General features: G+C 40.4%; 1 protein-coding gene across 2 annotated transcripts in view; it reads right to left on the reverse strand.

Annotated features, from left to right (window-relative positions):
- The window catches only part of cxadr.L (CXADR, Ig-like cell adhesion molecule L homeolog), a 36,277-nt gene extending 29,509 nt beyond the window's left edge, over positions 1 to 6,768 (reverse strand). The window contains exon 1 of one of the 2 annotated variants that reach the window (XM_041581619.1): positions 6,222 to 6,768. In XM_041581619.1, coding sequence (XP_041437553.1) covers positions 6,222 to 6,264 — 43 coding nt within the window. In that variant the 5' untranslated portion in view covers positions 6,265 to 6,768. The remainder of the gene's footprint in view (positions 1 to 6,221) is intronic. The other variant, XM_018244670.2, reaches the window with a different exon arrangement.
- Positions 6,769 to 23,043: the final 16,275 nt, after the last annotated feature.

Below are 23,043 nucleotides of genomic sequence, written 5' to 3' on the forward strand. Positions count from 1 at the left end.
ACAGCTTTTATAGCTGAAATAAGCCAATTTGTAAAAAAAAAAAATTTAATTAGTAAATTTAGCACAATAAACAAAAAAAATAAATTTTGAGCCATCAGCCCAGTATAAATTGGTAGCATAATAGTTGGGATAAAGAAGGGAATAGTAAGGGGATTATTTATTAAGGTTAGATAAAATTCAAGTTTTTGAGTTGATTTTTTTGGTCCGAACATTTTCAGCTTAAAAAAAAAAAACGACCTTGGAAATAGCTCAAATCCAAAAATACACATCTCAAACCTGTCAAGATCATGTAGGAGTCAATGGCAGAGGTCCCTTGAACCATTTGAAGATGTTAATAGCCTGCATTATGTTCCAGTTTTTTTCCGGAGGGTTTTGCCTGAAAACTCAAATAATTCGAGCAATTCGAGATTTTTCCCCATCGGATAACTATTTATTCTTGTTTTGGGCTTCTTCTTAATAAATTACAAACCATTCGAGTTGTGAGTTCATTAAAGGTATAAAAAAATTAACACTTGACCTTTGATAAATAACCCCCTAACTGGTTAGTAGATTAGTTGCCTGCCACAAATCTTTTTGAATTTGAGACCTAAGTATTCAACCTATTTATAGACGACACACGCATAGTGAATTTGCAACCTAAGAATGCGATCTATTTATAGACTAGCGCCTGTCCGCCCCCTAATTGACATCAAACGGGGGGCGGGTAGGCGTGGGTATATCAGGGAAAGCAGCGGGTTAGGGTCGGATGCAGAGCGATGGGTTAGCAATGTCGACCTGCACATCACTACTCCCTAGCTCACAAGGTAACAGATGCAAAAACTAAACAGCACAGTTCTAGCTGTACAATATGTGTCAGTAGGCATACTCCATTTTGACATCACCAATGACCCCCTTAAAAACAAATGGCAAGTGCACAAATGCTTGTAAAGCAGCATCTATGCACTGCGAGGTCCACTTGTTTGGCATTAACGCGCCAATGTGAAAACCAGCTGGATCTTTACCAGACTTGGACACCAATCTCTGGGCCACAATGGACTCATCCGATCATTTGGTGACTGTGTCAACCATTGAACCACTGGTAATACTGCTCAGGTGTGGATAGGGGAACTTGTTATATCTTACAGATGCCAACAATTATACCAAATAAAGCGGTTGGCAGCACAGAATAGCAAAAGTATGCTTTTTTGGGCCAAAATCAACTACTTGGGTCTACAAACAGGCCGTTGTCATGCAAAGCGGCTTCCTAGGTTACATCATGCTGAGTGAGGGCATTGTTTAGATTTGTCCTCCAGCCTAGCAGAACTTTGTACCAACTACAAGTGTGCCATCACTCTTGAAGCTGGTCTACTTCAAGTCATGTCAAAGAGCGACACAAGTTAGTAAGGCTGGTGGCAGACGTGAAGATTCGGGGGAAGATTAGTCGCCCAGCGTCAAATCTCCTCTTCTTCGTGTGTCTAATGTGCCCGAAATGCCTTCCCACCAGCAAGAATACGACTCGCCTGTGGGATGGCATACACATTGCTCCGTTCTCCGAAGTCGGGCGACTTCGGAAAATGAAGCGCTACCTATGCAATCCCGCGGGTGATTCGTATTCTTGCCGGCGGGCATTTCGGGCAGATTAGTCACCCAAAGAAAAGGAAGTTTGTCGCAGGGCGACTACTCTCCCCCCGAATCTTGACGCATGCCACCAGCCTAAGGGATGAGCTGAGGGAGCAGGGGGCATTTTCACTTGAAACAATTTAAGCAGTAAATATATATAGACATTGTGACATGTTCCTGGCAAAACCTGGAAGGTATCACTATCCCTTTAAAGTGATGGCTGTTTATAGAAGCATACTTTTTTGTTTTGGGGTTATCTAGTTGTGAAGCATAAGAATCTGAAAAAAAAAAAGTCAACTAAAATAAAAATTAAAAAGGAGTTTGATTAGGCAAAATCCAGTCACAGCATTAGCATGCAGATCATATGATAAATATGGTCTTATGTAGAAACAATGACGTCATTTTATCAGTGGAGACTGATGTTTCGACTACAACAGGAGCCTCTCAAATATATATATATATGAATTTTGCCAAGGAAGATAAGAGGCCATAACATAACCAGCAACAACTAAGAAAAAAAAACACACTTTTATAGAGAGCCAGGAACGATACTTGTAAACCACTGTATTATAAATAGCTTTTGGATTGTGTGCTGTGATATCTATAGATGTATGTGCATCTCTTTGTGCTTTCTAGCATGCTCTCGTGTGCTTTTGGGTGGGTATAAATGTATAAAATAATCAGTTCAAACACCTTTTCCAGTTCAGTTGTTTTTAGATTGTTCCCAAGAAATAAAGACTTTTTTTTCCACTTACTTTCCATTATTTACTGTTTTTCCAAAATCTAAGTTTAAAGTTGAATGTTCGTGTCTCTGGTGTTTGAGTCTTGCAGCTCAGTAATTCAGGTGCAGATTCTAAACGGTTACAAATTTGCAACATTTAGTTGATCCATTTCTCAGCAGAATCTCTGAAGTATCACTAACTATTGTATCAATTCTAACAGCTGCCTGTAATGAAACTCAGAGATTCTGCTCAGCAGGGACAAAGATAAGAAATGTATCAACTAAATGTATCAATTTATAACAGTTTACAGGATCGGCGACCCCCCCTCCCAGAGCTGCTTCAGAAGGTGAAAAATTACACTTCAATATAAGAAAAACCGTCACACATGGAAAATTGAAAGTCATTGGAAAAAGACGTTATTTCTGGTGATCTATCTGAAAACAACTAGTTGTTTAAGGTGAACCACCCCTTTAATGTACTTGCTGTCAACGAAAAAAAACATGGCTGCTGTATGCAATCCAAGCAACTGGGGCATCTTCACACACAAGCTGCCATCATCTCAAGAAACAAGCATGTCCATTATTTCCAGCGACCCCACCCCCTGGAAACTGAGGGGAAAGCTAAAGAATCTCAAACGAGGGGGGGAGGCAAATTCCTAAAGAAATATTTTAGTTGGTTGTTTAAAAGTGGGGGCATCTCTATAGCACCTTCCAGGTCTGGACAGGGAGTCAAAATAGGCCCTAGCATTACAAGTACAGAAAGTCCCAACAGCCCTCACCAGCCCACTAAATAGTGATTTTCTATGGCATCTTATGGCAACCCCATTGGCAATTGCCAGTCCTGGCACCTTCTGCTGGCGATTGCATAACAGGAAAAGTCACCATCCACCTTATTGTCACTCTCATGGTCCTTCCTTTCCTGGAGTACTAGCACCAGTCTCTGTTTGATATGTCCTAATAAATATTTTCAAATTTTTTAATTTATTTGTTAAATATCAGTTTTGGAGGGACTCACATAATTTTTGGAATATTGCTCCGCACGTGTATGGCCAAATGGCAATTTTTACACCTGAATACATTTTCTTTTTTACTAAAAAGAAGCTGCCCAAAAAACAGACTCTTTCCTTGTCAGCACCAACGCTTATTTTTTGCTTTTACCACAGATGGAGTCACACTATGACTTCAGTGCTTTTTTCACACTGTTAAATTAACTGCATTTCTTCTCTGCTGTCTTTGGCACAAAAAAAAAAAAAGAAAAAAAGGAAAGCAGAAAGATCGGTGGGGTGCGCACACACCAACTTCAAAGTTTACAAGTTCAGATAAGGAATACATAACTGGCAGGGATCCTACCAACTGCCTGTCAGCTGGAAAGACTAAGTACAGTGCTGTTTGAAAGTCAGCAGATACCCCCAGTCATTAGCAGATAAGCTCTCCACTGGGGGAGTACAAAGGGCAACTGCCAGCTTACATGTCTGAGGGAGGCAAACTTCCCCGAAACCATTGCACAATACACATTCACTAGCGGTGACTGTCAGTTTATTTATAAGACTCTAGTGCTGCTCAAAGCAATGTTGCTCACTGCTAAGGTTAGTGTGGGCACTTGGATATAGAAAGGGTAGAGATTATACTGGCAGAGAGCACAGGCAGCGCTGTGGGTTTGCTTATCCAGGGTTCAGTGGTGTCGCGGGAAGGGAGATAACAATACAACATGTACAGATACAAAGGAGATACAAAAGGGGAATATTTGCTCAGCTAATCAGAATTTGATAGTGGCTCAAATAGGTAAACAAGGGTAAAAAAAAAACAAAAAGTAAAAAGGTGTGAACTTACAAAGAAAGGTACAGGGGAAAACCTGAATAGCTGGACCATAATAAATCTTCACTAACTGGGCAAAGGTGAAAACAACCCTAGAAACATGTTTTAGTCTTTATGAGCAGAACACACAAAGTTACTAGCAATACTAGAATTGCAGCATTGCTTGCTCTTCCAAATCATTAATAAAAATAAATCAAAATAAAAAGGAGAGGGGCAGATGAATATCTCTAAACATGCTAGCCAACATAAGAAGGTGGGAGTTCTGGTTTAACAGATACAGAATTAAAAAGACTGGTAGGAATTTACATACAATTCACTCCCATTCACGGTGCGTGTAAATGTTTTCTTTGGAGCCCTAGTGGTGCATTTGCTTATCTAATCTGACTTCAATGCTGTGCACTCTCTTTTATATACAACCAACCCCTCACCCACATTCACTCCCACGGACATTGTTTTCTATAGAAACTTTAGCTAAGGCAATCACCACCCAAGCATTTTTTAAAGGCTCGTCCTTTTTGCACCCTTGCACTTTTGTGGGGTTTTTTTTTTGTTTGTTTTTTGCACCGGGTGAAGATGAAGCACTGGCTCAGATGCAAATACAATAATCAACAGCCAAGCCCAGGAGCCCAACAAACTGAAAAGAATCTCATAAAAGTGAAAATAGATTTCAAATAGAGTGTTGGCTTTATGTGTGCATGTGTATTATAATAAATAAAGTACCCCTTGTTGTAAAATATGAGGATATTAGAAGTAACCTCGGATTTCCTTGACCTGTATAAAAACACTCGGCCATGGAACTCCTTGGTGACTTATACTATCCTTATATTTTACAATAGGGGGTACTTTATTCACTATATAATACACAAAAGCCATGATTATCTTATAAATTATATCCTTATAAACGGTGACTAGTGCTGTCATCAGTTATAAACAGTGAGTAGTGTTATTTTTTGTCACATGACTCACTAAAACTTGTGTATTATAATAAATAAAGTACCCCTTGTTGTAAAATATGAGGATATTATTAGTCACCTCGGAGTTCCATGACCTGTATAAAAGCAGGTGCTTTTATATGTTCATGAAACTCCTCGGTGACTTATAATATCCTTATATTTTACTTTATTCACTATATAATGGAGGGGAGGGGGTTCTATTTTGCTCTGCTTGAGTAAACTAAAAGAATACAGGGATAAATTGGGAAATAATATGGTTTTTAAACCCTACAAGGTTAACTCTCCAACTTCGCTACAACATTAAAGTCAAGACTCAAATAAAAACCGAACCGTGCCTAACTTTTTAAAGGAGCAATATTACGGGTGAACCAGTGACCATTAAAACAAAATAAAGAGCTAATCCAGCTAAGCTCTTAGTGCGACCCTTTTGTTTGAGAGACTTGTCTGCCCTGCCCCCCACTGCAATAACTGATCGACTTAACCCTTGCGCATCTGATAAGAGGGGCAGCACATGGCCAGGGGACAGCACGGGAGCAGAACATTACAACGAAACCCAAAGCAATTATTTCGATTTCATTATAAGGAAATGATTTACAGCCCTCCACACAACCGCTTAGTATCTCATCTTTACGCAGCAGGCTCTAAGGATTCATTATTTCCACCCCGACTGAAAACTACAACTCCCATCATCCCTTGCAGGTTAGGATTACAAATGAACTGGAGGATCAGCCAGTAACCTGCTGGGAGAGGACAGCCAATTATAATGAGGTGGGGCAGCTTGTGAGTCGGTGGCACTGGCAGCAGGGGGTTGTGGGAAATTAGAGACAATGGTCAGAATAAAGTGAGAAGCTGATAAAGTAGGAAACAAGAAAATAAACAAAGGGGCTGTATTATGGGCAACCCTGAGGCATATACAGAACTATTGCACAATAGAATGTCCTTTGTACTAGTTTCTATGCAACACCTTTGTCCCGACTTTCCCAGCACCTGGAACACATCCCTGAACTTACTGTCGCCCGATCATCCTCAGGGGACCCTGCTTAGGCTTTCCGACCATTTGTGGGAGTTGTAGTTTCACAGCAGCTGAGAATAAATGAGGGGGGCACGTGTGAGTGCGAGGCAGAGACACTTACCGGAGCCGAGTAACAGGAGCCACAGGACAGCGAGGGAATCCATAGCGGAACAGCAGGACGGTGCCAGTAAGTGCTAAGCTCCGGGTGTATCTACTCCTAAAGACACGCCCACACCTCCTTGCGCTATCGCCTCGCCCGACGTCTCTTGCTCTGTAGCGGTTCCCCCTACTCGTTACCAAGTGGTAGGTGCGAGTTCCGAAGCCGATACGAAGCCGTCAACACTTCCCCTACTCGCACTCGCCAGCTCTCTCCGTCTCTTGCCCGGCTCTACCCACCGCGCGGCAGGTGAATCGTGACGTCACTTCCTGAGGGCTCCACCCACCCACTGAGGGGATATATATACCCTAGTGCTGAGGGATGGATCATGGACAGTATAGGCGACGTGTTCTGAGGGGGATATAGTGAAGCTTGATGTGGTGGTGTAATGCTAGAGATTCCCAAGTTCACTGGACAATGTCTGACCTAGGTTGTGACTGAACTCCTCAGTACCAGGACAATAACGAGGAACCAGTGTGCGAGGGGCGAGTTCGGCGCAGTTATTTAGCGGGAAAAATAAACACTGGGCAAATGTGCACCTGGGCAGTAACCAATGGCAACCAATCAGATGTCTGCTTTCAGCGTCCAACCTGCAGCTGGCTGAAAAGAAGCTAATCACTGGTTGCTATGGGTTACTGGCCATGTGCAAATTTTGCCCTGTGTTTATAAATGAGCCCCACTAACACGGGATAATCAAAGGCTGTAGAAATGATACTTCGCTAATAGGGGCAGATTTACTAAAGGATGAAGTGGTTAACACTAGAGACAATTCACCAGCGTTGCCCCCGGCAGGGACATCACCGATTCACTAACAGACGCCAATTCGCTAGCGAAAGAGACACTATCGCCAGGCAAATCTTCTCTCTGATGAAAGGTCGTTACTTCTCAAATTCAGTAAAGTTACCAGAGTTGACTTTGCCACCTCAGACCAGGCGAAGTGCTAAAAAGCAGCAAGATCTTCCTCAGCCTTCTGTCACTTACATCATATCCTGCGTGCCGAAAACGCATTAAAGTTACAAGAACGCTGGCGAATTTTCCTTTTTTGAAGCGGGATTGGCTGCAAAAGTCCTGACAAACTTTTTTTGGGGAACCGGGTTTCTGCAGACATTTCCTAACATATGGAACATTAATTTTACAGTGGGCTCATGTGTAGGGCATTATATTAACTCTTTTGTCTTTATTAAGGTTCCCTGCACATCTGTAATAAAAAGTGGTAACTTCAAGCATTTGCACCAACATTTATAATAAAGATGTCGATACAACTTTAAATTACCTGCTTTCTGCAAATTGACCTAAGCGCAAGATCACTAGCGATTTTTCGCTAGGCACGAACGCTAGCGTATCTTCGCTATGAAATGCTCGCACTGCCAAAGTAACAATATCGAAAAGTCATCAGTGTTTGGCGCCCAGGGCGCAACTTCGCATATTAGTGAATTACCGAAGTGGTAACGAATTTGCGCCTGGCGAAGTTGTTCTGATGTGTGTGAAGCGGTCGATAGCGACAATTCGCCCTTTAGTGAATCTGCCTCATTGTGTTTTAATTCACATACTTTATGGGGGTTCCTCTTTGTCGCACAGTTGGACTTTGTTGTGTGAAATGAGCCATACCATTGTAGTACAAGCCAATAAAATCGACTTTTTGACATTGATGGGGTGCAAACGATCCTATTGTTCCCACAAAATCGTCACAAAAGTCAAAAATGTTGGGACGATCCACAAAATCCTAGGAATCTTCACTTCATACGATAGTATCTTTACGTCTATGGCCAGCTTCAGATTGTTCAGAGAGAACCAATTAAAATCTGACTCTGTATGGCCATCTTTACAGCCAAGGGGCCATGATGTGTCATCAACCATATTTGCTTTCACTTACATGCGTAGTAACTGCAGCATTTATCCCTGCTGCAATGGAGTAAACAGCAAGTTACTGGGCCTCTGAGTGGTTAATTTTAAGGACCCACCATAAAAATTGGAAATAATTGTACAAACATATATTAAAGCTGCATCATTCAGTGCCTCCTATGCCCCTGGGCACCCAAGGTGCTATTCACATTCATGTAAGCAACATTAGGACTTGCTTGATATCCCTATTATCCCATATGTATCCCCTTTCAGTAAAATAACACCTCATTTTTAGACATAGTTTAATAGTGTTGATAAGAATGTAAAATTTGGATCTGTTAATTAATCAGTCAGGCAGACCTGACAGCCAACACCATACACAGACCAATTAGCTGCCAACTGTTCGCAAGGCCCGTGTATGGCCACCTTTATACAGGTATGCGGTCCGTTATCCAGAAACCTGTTATCCAGAAAGGTCCTAATTACAGAAAGACCATCTCCCATAGACTCCATTTTAATCAAATAACTAAAACGTTTTTAAATTATTTCCTTTTTCTCTGTAGTAATAAAACAGTATCTTGTGCTTAGATAATTCATCCTTATTGGAGGCAAACTAGTCTTTTTGGGTTTATTTAATGTTTAAATGATTGTTATAGTAGACTTAAGGCATGGAGATTCAAATTATGGAAAGATCCCTTATCTGGAAAGCCCCAGGTCCTAAGCATTCTGGAAAACTGTTTCCATATAGGAGAGACTAATGCAAAACAAAGTCTGTCACATTTAATTACCACTATGTTAATGTCTGCACAAAAATATTTGGGTCATAGACAGTTTAAATGAACTTTTAGAAGACACGCAGCTAAATGTTCAGTTATATATTTATTTAGTATATTTGTATAGATGCCTCTGTTACTTTGCTTCCTGATATTATTTGACTCTAGTTATTTACTCAAAATTATTCCAGGCAGAAGTGCGGTAAATGTTAATGGGCCATTCATATAAAGGGTAGTTGATCCTGCTTTGCACTGGGAGACAATGCCTCTCATCCAGAGAGTAGAATTCCTGCCATAAAGTAAGACAGGCCTTTTGTTGTTTGCCAGAAAGGAAATGGAAATCGTCATGAGTATCAGGAAATGGATTTCTCCATGCAAGCATAAAAGGTGTCAGCTATCCAGCAAAAAAAAAAAAATATATATATATATATATATATATATATTAGGTGTTCTTAAAACATTTCTAATTTACAGAATGGTGCTTATTGTTCACAGGTAAATAAGAATTTTACCTTTCCATTCTGATTGCAATATCTCTTTAATATTAATAAGAGAGTGTTTTGAGCAGCCCTTTTTACCAACTAGGTCGATGAGAACATATATTTAAAATTGTCCCATCATTTGTATGATCTTGAGAACTAAGTAATTTATCTTTAACAAAAATGTGGTCTGTGAAATATCAACATTAAAGGAGAAACAAACCCTCAATAAAAAAAAACCCTACACCCCTACCCTACATCAGTGTTGGACTGGCCCACCGGGGTACCAGGAAAACTCCCGGTGGGCCCAGGTGTCACTGGGCCCTCTTGCTTCTAACCATTTGACCTATTTCATGGTCATTCCCTATTTCTTTATGGGGTTAATAATGGATGAATAGAGTATAGTATGTAGAGATAAAAGACTAGGAGAGGAGGAATAATAATTTGTAAAGTGGGCACATGGCCTAAGGGTTTCTGATGCCCCCCCCTAACTCTTTAATTACCCCTCGGTGCAGATTCAGGCATTGGAGTTCACGGGGCACCATCTTTAAACTATTCGGTCATCTTCGGAATGAGACCGGGATTCTGTGCAGTTTTTGCAATCTTTGTGATTTTCGGCGTAAGCGCAGTTGTCGCGAAATGGAAAATTGCTCCAACTGTGCATGTGCCGCTTCACCAGTCTCATTCCAAAGATTACCGAAGAGAAGAAGATGGTGCCCGTGAACTCCACTGGACAGAATCTGTAGGGAGGGGTAAGTAAAGAGTTAGGTGCATTTGCCCGAGGGAGCACCTAGGCTGGGGGGAGGGGGTCCATGTAGGTTAGGGGGGAGGTAGGGTTTTTTTTTAACAAAGGTTTGTTTCTCCTTTAAAAAAGATGTACCTACATATACAGCGAGAATCCAATAACATAATACTTATAGATATGTCTAAACCGCTTGAGAGCTGATAGAAAAAAGTAATACTGCCATTTCTTACCTTTGCAACTCTCTAAGCTGAGAATCGATATTAAATACTGCTGAACTGTAATTTTCAACAATTTAGTATGTTCTTGTCTGCATTGATTTCCTCCGGGTACTTTGGTTTCCTACTACACCCAAAGCCATACAGGAAGGTCAGCTGGCACCTGATAAAACTGACCCTACAGTGGATGGATGTGATAGGGACCTTAGTCTGGGGCTTCATGGGACCAAAATTAGCCTGCTAAAATACGCTGGCCAATTTCAGCCCTTATGGTGCATATCACATTGAAATCCGCCCAATCTGTTTGCACCAGAGCCGATAAGATGGTTCCGGATGCGAACAGAATTAGGAGTCTACTGCCTATGGTAGAGGATTAAATTGGCCTGCGTATTTCAACAAACTGATTTCGGCCCGTATGGCTCTAGCCTTAGACTGTAAGATCCACTGGGAAGGGGCTGCTGTGAATGATGAATATCTAAAGCGTTATTGAACGGTGCAAAGGTTGAGTACAATGATAACTTTCAGCCAAACAGAGGATGTGATATAGCACATAGGATCTAGAACAAATTTTAGTGTGACATACAACTCCTAGGAGAGAAACTACAATCCATTATCTTTACCTCATTTGTGGAGCCCTTGCGCCCTGACTTCACTAAGGGGTTGGTTCCCTAAGGGCACAGACTTGATACTGATGCATTATGCTCTAGGCTCCCTAGCACCCCCCCCCCGCAAATGTTGGAGTCCAAAGAGAAAGAGCCATGTTCTACCACAGGAAAGAGAAATGAGACTTCCTGAACCAGTAGCAAATATAGCCTATTGGGCCCCGTCAGGCCTGGATTTACCAGCTCGGCTCCCCAAGGCCAGGTCCTTTTGGAAGGTGCATCTGCCCCTGAGACCACCCCACACTCATTTCTGCTTATACAAGCTCTTCCAGTTTCAGGTCTTATCCACAGGAGATAAGCAGCAAAATCTCCTACAAGCTCAATTCTAACAGCTTTAAAAAAAATGTAGAAGCTTTTGGGTGGCATGCCTCCCCTTAAAGGACAATTAAACCCTAAATGTTAATGTGGCTAAAAATGCCATATTTTATATACTAAACTTTTTTCACCAGCCGAAAGTTTCATCTTCTCAATAGCAACAATGATCCAGGACTTCAAACTTGTCACAGGGGGTCACCATCTTGGAAAGTGTCTGCGACATTAATGTATTAATTACTAAATATCAGCCTTATATAGTGACATTTATATTCTATGTGTACTGTATATTGTGAGTGAGTCCCTAAGCTCAGTAAGTGACAGCAGCACAGAGCATGTGCAGTGAATCAGAAGAAAATAAGATGGGGAGCTACTGGGGCATCTTTGGAGACACAGATCTTTACTGCTAAAGGGCTGTGGTTGCCTTAGGCTGGTACAGAAGCCCAAAACATAATGTACAACATTTCTAGCTACTTCTTTAGTTAAGCTTTAGTTTTCCTTTAATTTGTGCTACCCTAGGCCTCGGCCATTGTGGCCTTCCCACAAATCTGGGCCTTGGTCCGGTACATACGTGTAGATCCATAAAAACAGTTTTCATGAGGCCTGTCTAAGGTTGCATGCATTCAGGATAAGCAAGGTACAATTGAGACATGTCCATTACACCAGCAGAATTTGATACTATACCAGTGACTTTAAAAGAGCAGAACTTAGCTACACTCAAAATGTACCAATAATGGTAGATAAAAAATGAAAGAGGAGACTTGTCCATCAGGTAAGGTTCATCAGTGAAATCTAGGTCACCAGTGAAGTTGAAAAACAAAAAAAAAATGCAGAGGTACGACACAGGGGAGATGAAAGAAAGGCCTAAATTCCAGAAGTTACTATTTCATACAAGTGTCTGTACTGGAGCTTAATGAGGGGACACAATGACATTTCCCTCCCTTTTCTATGTATATATTCCTTTTTTAATACTAAACAATATTTTTTAGCTGTAATTAATGAAGACTGACTTTGCTGCAGTTTAATGTACTCCTGGTTCTCTCTCCAGCAAGACTTCGCCTTTCTTGCGCTAATTAAAGTGAGTACAAGATTTATACATTTGTGCACCATCACAGTTTTCTTTGAAATTCACCTGTGTGTTGTTTAGTTATTCTTTCTTTGCATTTTCCAGCATTTGTCATTTTTTAACCCATATTTTGCATTTTTCTTTAGCTTTCGTAAATACGTCTTGGTTTCAGGCACTCGACCCACAGTGGACAGGGACTTGGGAAAGGAATTTCTAGTGAATGTGGTTTTTCTTGAATCTCGAATTCTCCTGAATCGAGGCGCATAGGTGGGGTAAGGGCTATGAGAAAGATAAATAGTTGGAAAGAAATGCTTGGTGTTTTTTTGCTGATTATTAAGATGAAACTACCATTATGTCCTTGATATGCACTTACGTTAAAAATACCCAGATGTGCTTGGGAGATCTTCGGGATTTATAAGCATATATATTTATATAATACACAAAAGCCATGAATATCTTGTAAATTATATCCTTATAAACGGTGAGTTCTGATGTCATCAGTTATAAACGGTGAGTAGTGATGTCATTTCTGTCACATGACTCACTAAAACTTGTGTTTTATAATAAATAAAGTACCCCCTGTTATAAAATATAAGGATATTAGAAGTAACCTCGGAGTTTCATGCCCTGTATAAAAACACTCGGCCTTCGGCCTCGTGTTTTTATATGGTCATGAAACTCCTCGGTAACTTATAATATCCTTATATTTTACAAAAGGGGGTACTTTATTCCCTATATAATTTCAACAAGGAGGCTGCATGCTTATAGTTGTTTTAGCTCCTGGAAAAAGAAATAATCTGCTTACACCCGTACATGTGGCTTTATTGCAATAATGGCTGCTCCAGCTGCTTATTCTTGAGCACAGAAAACACAGGAGCTTGAAGTGATGTAAGGCTGCAGCTAGCCTGGTAGGATTCACTGCAATTATTTTGCTTATCCAAAGGGTTTTAAAGCTCTATCAGTGTCAGTACCAACATGATCCCCTTTATCAGATCTCACGATTTGAAACAAGAAGTCCGGTTTCATCTTTTATTAAGATGCAAGGTTTTCACTGATATTGTGTCTGATTAATTCACTGATTAATTGAGTCATGCAATGAGATACTTTCAAAAAGATCCCATGGGCATCTAGATGTTTACAGCTTTGTAAATGAAATATGCTTTAAGTGCACACATTCAAGGGTAAAGCAACTGTTCCCAGGCCTGGACTGGGAATTAAAATAGGCCCTGGCATTTCAATTACACAAAGATACAAATTCCCCCCACCAGCCCAATCAATAGTTACTGTATATGGCTGTGATGCCCAACTAGTGGCTCCTGAACAACATGTTGCTCACCTTCCTGCCTCAGAGTTCCTAATTCCCTAAGAGAGCTGAGGTGCAGACTGAAGACCAGATAACTAGTTAACTACTGTTTATTTCTTCTACTAGCTCAGTGATCCCGAACCATTGGCTCAAGAGCAACATGTTGCTCAATAACTCCTTGGATGTTGCTCGCAGTGGCCTCAAAACAGGTGCTTATTTTTGAATTCCTGACTTGCCTAGAGGCAAAATGTGGTTGCATAAAAACCAGGTATACTAGCAAACAGAGCCTTCTAGGCTGCTAGCCCATATAGGGGCTTTCAAATAGCCAATCATAGCCCTTATTTGGTAACCCCAGAACTTTCAGAAATTCATGCTTGTGTTTCCCAACACTTTTTCAATTTGAATTTGGCTCACCGGTATAAAAGGTTGGGGACCCCTTGCCTATGGTATCTTAAGGCGGTCCCTCTGGCATTTGCCAGAATCCGCAAATTGCCAATCTGGGCCTGATTGTTCCCTCTGATTGTGTCCCCCCATGAAGAACCACTGAAGAGATAATTTGAGAGGGTAAAACTGCCTTGGTTTGATTTTGAGATCTCTTGGGTTTGTGCCTCATTGATGGAACTGTATGTTGCATATCAGTGTATTATGGGAAACCAGCAAATTCTGCAGAAAAATGTTAGGGTATCCACCCATAAACTCCACTGATCAAGAAGCAAGATAATGACCCCAAACACTAATCGATTTACCAATAAGAATGGTTAAAGCTGAATAAAGCTATGGAATGATCAGGGCACGGTCCTGATCTTAATCCTATAGAAATGTCATGGAAAGACTCTCATGAATCTGTATTGAAATAAGAAAATTCCTCCAAATTAATGTGCAGTTAATGGTTTAGTGCCCGGGGGGCCACACCAGCTATTGAAAGCTGACGTTCACATACTTTTGCCACACACAAATTTGTAAGTTTGGATCACTTTCCTCATCGGATAATTATGATTTTGATTCATCTGTCTATTTGGGTTCTCATTTTTTAGTTTTAAGAAAAAAAGTAATCACTGTAAATGTAGGGCCAAATTCATTGTTATTTGTAGAGACAGCTTCTCGTGTGCTTTGAAATAGAGTTCTTGGCTCTTTTTAGAACTAGATTCCCAATTGAATAGTAACGCTCTTGTTTTCTGTTTTTCACAGAAGGGAAAAAGGAACAGTCACACGCTAGTCGCAAAACCCATTTTATTCTACTAATAGTCTGATTTAAGTTTCTTGCTGCTGCTTCTTTTCAAACGCGGTTAATTTGCTTCATATTGAACGATTTCTAAGGAGGTTAATTGGTTCACAAAATTAGAAATCCCATTGAGTCTCATTCTTTCTTTTCATTTTCAGTGCCTAGGATGATGAAAGGTCTTGTGGCAATTTATAATTGTCTGTCTATCCTTAAACCTATCCTTATCTGTCTGTTATTTCTTCCTCTTGTACTTCTTTATCCACTGTGTCCTTAAAGGAACAGTAACACCAAAGTACTGTTGTGCTGCGCTGGTGAAACTGATGTGTTTGCTTCAGAAACGCAACTGTTGTTTATATAAACAAGCTGCTGTGTCGACACGGGGGCAGCCATTCAAAGCTGAAAAGGAGAAAAGGCACAGGATACACAGCAGATAAGCTCTGTTTCATACAATGGGATTCTTGTCTGCTATCTGTATCCTGAGCTTGAATGGCTGCCCTCATGGCTACAAAGCAGCTTGATTATATAAACTATAGTTGTATTTCTGAAGCAAAAACACCAGCTTTACCAATACAACTCAACAGTACATTATATTGTCATTCCTTTAAAACTCTTTCATTTTTTGGTGTTACTGTTCCTTTAAATGCTTAACTTGTAGTTCTTTTAGATATGAAGCTTTTCCATTCCCAAGCAATTCAGCTGTGAGTAACTGAATCTTAGAGCCGTGGTCAGGTGAGCTTTGTTATAGAGAGAGAGAGCTCCCTTAGCAATGATATGTAGTTTGGGTTCTGGGAACAGAGTCAATAAACTTCTCCAAGGAAACAAAAAATTAAAAAAACAGTACTTGCTCCAGTTATGGGAAAAATAACTTTAGTGCAGGAATGCATTGCCTAAAGTTTTTGTTCAATGTACCCCTTACTAATTTGCAGGAAAATATATGATGTCACAGAGCAGGAAAGTAAAAAGTACCAACCCAACTTGACCTATCATAGTACGGCAAAGTAATCTGTGCTAAAGCTTGATGGAGGGTTTACTGCAGTACAGGTATGGGACCTTTTATCCAGAATGCTTGGAACCTGAGGAATTCTGGATAATGGATCTTCATACCATCAGGACACACGATCAGATTCGGGGAGATTAATCGCCTGGTGACTAAACTTCAGACGAGTTCAGAAAAAAAAACAATCCAAGTGCCATCCTGCCGGAGATTTACATTTTAGCCGGCTGGAGGCAGTTTGGGGAGAAGAACAGGAGATTTGTCTCCGGGCGACTAATCTCCCCGAATCTGAGCGTGTGCCCTGACCATAAGTCTACTAGAAATTCATTTAAACAATAAATAAACCCAATAGGCTGGTTTTGCTTCCAATAAGGATTAATTATATATTAGTTGGGATCAAGTACATGGTAATGTTTTATTATTACAGAGAATTTTTAAAAATCTGGATTATTTGGATAAAATGGAGTCTATGGGACAGGCATTCCGTAATTCAGAGCTTTCTGGATAACGGGTTTCCGGATAACGGATCCCATAACTGTACTGAGTCTGTAGCGTGTTTGGATATTGGATAAATGCTTTGAATGATAGTCAGGGACTTAGTCCACATTTTCCAACATACGACATGTTTGAGAGTTTTTAGTATTTACTAAAATCTGAATTTATCTCATTTTTTTATTAAGCAAAGCTCGACCAAACTTCCATCTATGATTTTGCCTTATTTATCATTAAAATAACTCGAATAAATTCCATTGCGGAAAAACACGATAAATTCAAGTGAAAACCCGAATCGTACAATTTTTTAAATTTTTTGGGGTAATTGGCAGAAAATTCGAAATTTTTGGTATTATCGTGCTAAACCCAGCGTAGACCATCATCTTCAAATTGGGATAGGGACATCTGCCATTGACTTATACATGACCTCAACTGGTTTGAGATTCTGACTTTTTGCAGCATCGGTGTATAATAAATCTCAAAAAATTTCTTTTTCCACAAAAATTCGAGTTTTGCCCCCAAAAGCCAAACCAGAAAAATGTGAGTTACCCCCTAAGAGTTTCTTAGCTTGCTAGTCTGTACAAAGAATAAAGATACAGATATCCAAAAGGAAACCTTAAATAAAACATTTTATATTATTTCTCTGCTTAAACAAATACAATGATTGTAGATTGTAATTTCGATATTTTCCCATTTAACGTTTCCTCTCTGCAGTGAGTAATTATTATTGATTTTGTGTTCTACAGTAACAATGACAAATTATAACATGAAGTCGAACAGTTGCCCATTCCATTAGGACGGATGTGTGGGAGTGTGCAGGAATGAGAAACAAGAAATGCTGTTTAATCAAAGGTTACTGTTACACATAGTGATTAAGTAATTGTTTTTATGGCTAAAGGCGTTTTGTGGGACTTCATTTCCTGAGCCAAATTGAAACTGCAAGAATCAGGCAGGTGCAGCCAACTGTTTCCTCCTTCTCTGTGTTTATTCTGCCTATAAAACAGTTAACATTTTACAGGTGTAATTTAAATGATTGAAAGTGATTTTAGAATGAAAAGAAACTTGTTTATTTATGTACAGGAATGGCCATCTCCCATAAAGCCCATTTTTAAGCAAATCAAATTTTTAAAAATTATTCCTTTTTTCTCTGTAATAATAAAACAGTACTTGTACTTGATGGTAATTAAGCTGTATGAATCCATATTAGTGGAAAAACAATCCTATTGGGTTATTTTATGTTTGATTGATTTTCAATAGACAATATATGGTGATCCAAATTACAGAAAATAACAGAAATATCCCTTAATTAGAAATATCCCTTAATTAGCCTTACATAAGTCTTCCTACACAAGGAACGTTAACTTCATACTGCATCTCAATGTATTTCATATGACCTAGTAATCGGGGGGGGACAGGGGGTACAGGTGTCCTGGGCCGGGCCTGAAGGGGGGCCCTGCAGTGCTGCACTTTCGAAAAAGCTGGGTCCCCCTTGACAGCGCCGAAGCCATGCGGCCATTTCCGAAGTCACAATGTCACGATCAGCCGAAATGCGGAAGTGCCGAAAAGCCGAAGTGCCGAAAAGACTCAAAGACACGAAAACAGCCGAAGCCAAACTCCCGAAGCGACAAAAAGACCCGAAGTCACGAAAACAGCCGAAATTGAAGTCCTGAAGCGGCGAAAAGACCCAAAGTCACGAAAGGAGGCAAAGTTTAAATCCTGAAGCCATGAGTTCAATTCTACTCCACACCAATTTGTGTTTTTTTATTTTTTTAATCCTCTGGCCAACAATCTATTATTTTAATACTCTAAAGGCCCCTGCCATCAATGTTTTTTAAAAAATATTCTCTGGGGCCCCAATTTTTTTTTTAACTTGTAATGGGGGCCCTGGCGCCAATGTTTTTTTAAAAATATATTTTGGGGCCCCAATTTTTTTTTAACTTGTAAGGGGGGCCCTGGCGCCAATGTTTTTTTTTAACTTATAGGGAGGCCCTGGTCACCAATTTCTTTTTAACTTGTAGGGGGAACCTGACCACCAATTTAAAAAAAAAACCTTTTAAGGGGGGCCCTGGCACCACAGTTATAAGGGGGCCCTGATTATCAATAGCTTTTTATAACTTGTGTGTGGGGGTTACCTTTTTTAGCACTGATGTCTGTGTGGTCTTTAAACTGTTGTGTGGGTGGGCGGGATCTGGGGTGGGGGATGGGGTGGGCGGGGGCCCTGATAATTTTGTTGTATGGGGCCCCATGATTTGTAATGCCAGCCCTGCTGGTAATAATTAAAATGTGTCCAATGTGCTAGAGAAATTCTACACACTGTGTTAAGACTTATGCCTGAAAACACAACTGATGTGAACTGTGTATTGCACAATTTTTATGCAATGTTTTAATCTGAAGTACATTAAAATAAGCTTGAAAAGGCAGAATGAAAGGCACACTGTCTCATACACATAGAAATGCATACTGCCTATTTCTGTTGGGAAGTACTATGACTTACTGTATCTTGTCTTTTGTGTTGCAACAGAACTAAGTACAAGAAGCTACTTTAAGGCGGTGGCTTTTAGACAGTTCAAGCTCCTTATTATTATAATTATTTACATTTATTTTTAGAGCGCCAACATATTGCGCAGCGCTGGTTGAGGTCCAACACTTGTTCAGGGGCCCCTTATCTCATCATAAGGTTGCATATACTGTATGTGCAATCATTGTATCAGCAATAGTTTCAATAATATTTACTGCAGAAAAAAGTTGACCTCCATGCTAGGGTTTCTGAGTAGTTAGGATAGGGATTCCCCAACCTTTTTTTTTTTTACAACTAAATGTAAAAATAGTTGTGGAGCAACACAAGCATGAAAACAGGGTGCAAAATAAGTGCTGTGATTGGCTATATGGAAGCCCCTATGAAGAATGTCAGTCTACAGGAGGCAGTGCACCTAGTTTTTATTCAACCAAAACTTGCCTCCAAGCCTGGAATTCAAAAAGAAGCACCTGCTTTGAGACCACTGGGAGCAACATCCAAGGGGTTGTGAGCAACTTGTTCTGGAGCCACTGGTTGGGGATCACTGAGATAGTAGAAGAAATAGTTAATAGTTAACTTCAGTGTGCACCACAGCTCTCTTAGGAAATAAAGAACTCTGAGGTAGAAAGAACTGCCCCAAACCTCACAATAGTCCCACCATACTATAATGTAGTGATCCCCAACCAATAGCTTGTGAGCAACATGTTGCGCCCCAACCCCTTGGATGTTGCTCACAGTGGCCTTAAAGCAGGTACTTATTTTTGAATTCCTGGCTTGGAGACAAGTTTTGGTCTGATAAAAACCAGGTGTACTGCCAAACTATTTTCATGCTTGTGTTGCTCCCTGACTGTTTACATTTGAATGTGGCTCATGGGTAAAAAAGGCTGGGGATCCCAGCTATAATGCCATACCCAGTAACATAAGCCACTCCTTTGATCCTTCATCACCGATTCAATTTCTCCTTTTTTAACATATGGGGATGTGTACTGAAATGCCTTTATATCTCTCATTCATCATGGAGCTTGCTAGAGGTAAGTCTTTGCTATTAGTTATTACAAATTATCGATAGGCACAAAGCAATATGCACTTCTTCTAAAGGTGTAGGTAAAAGTAACATTCATTCAGAAAAATATATCCAAAGAAACTGGCTTTCGTGGTTTTTGTGCCTAATGTGACCCTTAAAGGGATACTATCATTTTTTTTTTCAAAATGCATCAGTTAATAGTGCTGCTCCAGCAGAATTCTGCACTGAAATCTTTTTCTCAACGGGGCAAACAAATTTTTTTATATTTAATTTTGAAATTCTACATGGGGCTAGACATATTGTCAGTTTTCCAGCTGCCCCCAGTCATGTGATAAACTTCAGTCACTCTCTACTGCTGTACTGCAAGTTGGAGTGGTCACCCCCTCCCTCCCCCCCCCAGCAGCCAAACAACAACAATGGGAAGGTAACCAGATAGCAGCTCCCTGGTAGATATAAGAATAAGACTCAATAGTAAAATCCAGGTCCCACTGCAACACATACATTTACAATGAGTAGCAGAAACAACCGCCTGCCAGTAAGCAGCTCCATCCAAGTGCTGGCTCTTTCTGAAAGCACATGACCAGGCAAAATGACCTGAGATGGAGCCTACACACCAATATTATAAATTTAAAAAATACACTTGCTGGTTCAGGAATGAATTTCATATTGTAGAGTGAATTATTTGTAGTGTAAACAGTGTAATTTAGAAAGAAAAACTACACCATAAAAATTATGACAGAATTCCTTTAATAATTATATCCAGTAGAGTTGGTTTGCATAAATACTTATCTGTATATCAAGAGCCAAATAAAGACCTCATTGACCTGATGTGAGTAGTTGCAGAGAGTATGTTAATATTTTTTCAGCTAACAAAATGATGAGCTTGAATGGATTAGACTGTAAAAGCCAGTTATTGTTTGTGCTGCCCTCTGAGTCAGCTGAATCACGGACATGTAGAACAATGGGCCCTTGTTAAAGAGCTGCTAAGGGCTTCAGCCCTGGGTGTCCCGATAACACTGGGTAATTGAATAAGACGTAGCTAATTGTAATATTGTTACATTTTCTTTTATTTCAGAAATTCCCAGGTTCCCATGCAAGACAGACCTGGTTGGTGCAAAACATTACTTAAAACCACAGAAACCACAACCACAGGGCACATGACAGTTTTAAGGTGACGTATTAAAAACGGAATGACAATTCCCAAGGGAAAATCACCGGTAGTTTTATCACAGGGCTCATTTATTAATAGTGGGTATTGCCCTGGTGCAATTACCCTTAGAAACAAGGTAACATCAGCTTTAATTGGACTGTCAGCAAATTGGTTACTATAGGTTACTGCACTGGGATCACATGAGCAGAATGTGAAGAAACAATGGGGGCATATACACACCCAGTATGTTGATCCTTCAGTTATGTTCATACCAACCAATACAAGCTCATCTAGCACAATGCTAATAAGACAGAAAGCACAAACCAGCTTGGTGACCCCAAACAAATATTTGGAACGCACACTAGAATGTAAAACATCTCTTAGTCTGGTCTGTCCAGATAGCCACAGCTTCACTGGTTTTTATTTATTCAGCCAGGTGATGTCTAACAATTTTCTTTTTGTCAGACATTTTAGATTTTTTTTAGACTTTTAATTGAACACTTAAGCGCCTTGTTAAGAGGCACTTGAACATTCCAAACAAGTATTGTGATGTGTCAGACCTCGTGGTCCTCAAATAGGCCAGCAGATAGGTTCCCAGGAGAACACAGTGAAAGGCACCTATTAAATCCGCAATACACAGGCAGAAGAAAGAGGACAGCTTGTCTAATTGATTAAATGTCACCAGTTCCCTATATAAAGCTTGTGCAGGGAAATACAGCAGCATAACAAGCTGAGATACTATCTCATGAAAGCTGCATAGACTCAGTTCCCAGCAAAATGTCTACGGTTGTATAAGTTCCAGCATTAACTATCCACATCAGCAGCCATAGAAAGCACCACAAGTGTTGGTAGTGCAGTCCATAACATAAATTCATAATATTGCTCTACAAGGAGTTTCTTGGTTGAAGACATCATAAAGCCAATACAATCCATGTATTTGTTTTTTTGTACTTTTAATGAATAATAGCCCTTTGTATGCAAACAACACGTTATTTTAAAAAAAAATCTTTTATTTATAAACCAATAACATACTGGACAGAGAAAATTTGACCCAATAAAATGATTGAGAAAGTCATGGCACACATCTGCGGGATTTCTTCCAAATGGCATTTTTTGAGCCAGTGGGGAACTGCCGTATAGATGGTCACCACATCCTTAAGTTGGCAGTTCTTTTGACAGCCTGCAACACACCATACATCAGGTAACTATAAAGGCTATGGGCAGATGGAGCATTGACTCTGTTGCTCTCAGACTGCAAATTTTTTTCAGCCAGAGAGAAGCGGATCTGCTTCATGCCCCAGCTATTCATTTGAACCACTTCCACTTGCGTGCAGGCACATGCAGCAAAGCAGAACGGATGTTGGTCTGAAAATGCTTTCTTTTGTGTATTAGGGTTCAGGACCGCCATCAAAAATCACAGGGCCCCATATGACAAAATTTCCTGGGCCCCTGGGCTGCGCCTACCGCAAGCCCCACCTACAGGTCCGCTCTCCCCACCCCACATGTCCGCCCCCCACCACAAAGTAAAAAAACAAAAAAAATATTGGTGGCTAGGGTTCCTACATGTTAATAAAAAATAAAAAGATATTGGTGGTCAGGGCCCCCCATAAAAAAACATTTGTGGCCAGGGCCCCCCCCCATTAAAAAATATTGGTGGCTAGGACTCCACATGAGAAAAAAAATTGGCGGCCAAAATTAGTGGCCAGGCCCCCTCCCCACATTATAAGAAAATTGGTGGCCAGGGCCCCTTAAACGTCCATGCCTTCCCAAAGTCAGCAGCTCTCAGAAAGATGTGGGGCTGGCTAATCGAGTAAGTGTGGCGTGGCCGGCCCCCTTACCCTCGGGGCCCCCTACAACTCTCCCCCCTGTCCCCCCCTGATGGCTGCCCTGTTAGGGTTAGGGATGCACCAAGTCCACTCTTTGGGATTTGGCTGAATCCCCAAATAACCAAATCCTCTATGAAAGATTCTGGCGAATAACGAACCAAATCAT

The sequence above is a fragment of the Xenopus laevis genome, chromosome 2L (genome assembly GCF_017654675.1).
Source record: "Xenopus laevis strain J_2021 chromosome 2L, Xenopus_laevis_v10.1, whole genome shotgun sequence".
NCBI lineage: Eukaryota > Metazoa > Chordata > Amphibia > Anura > Pipidae > Xenopus > Xenopus laevis.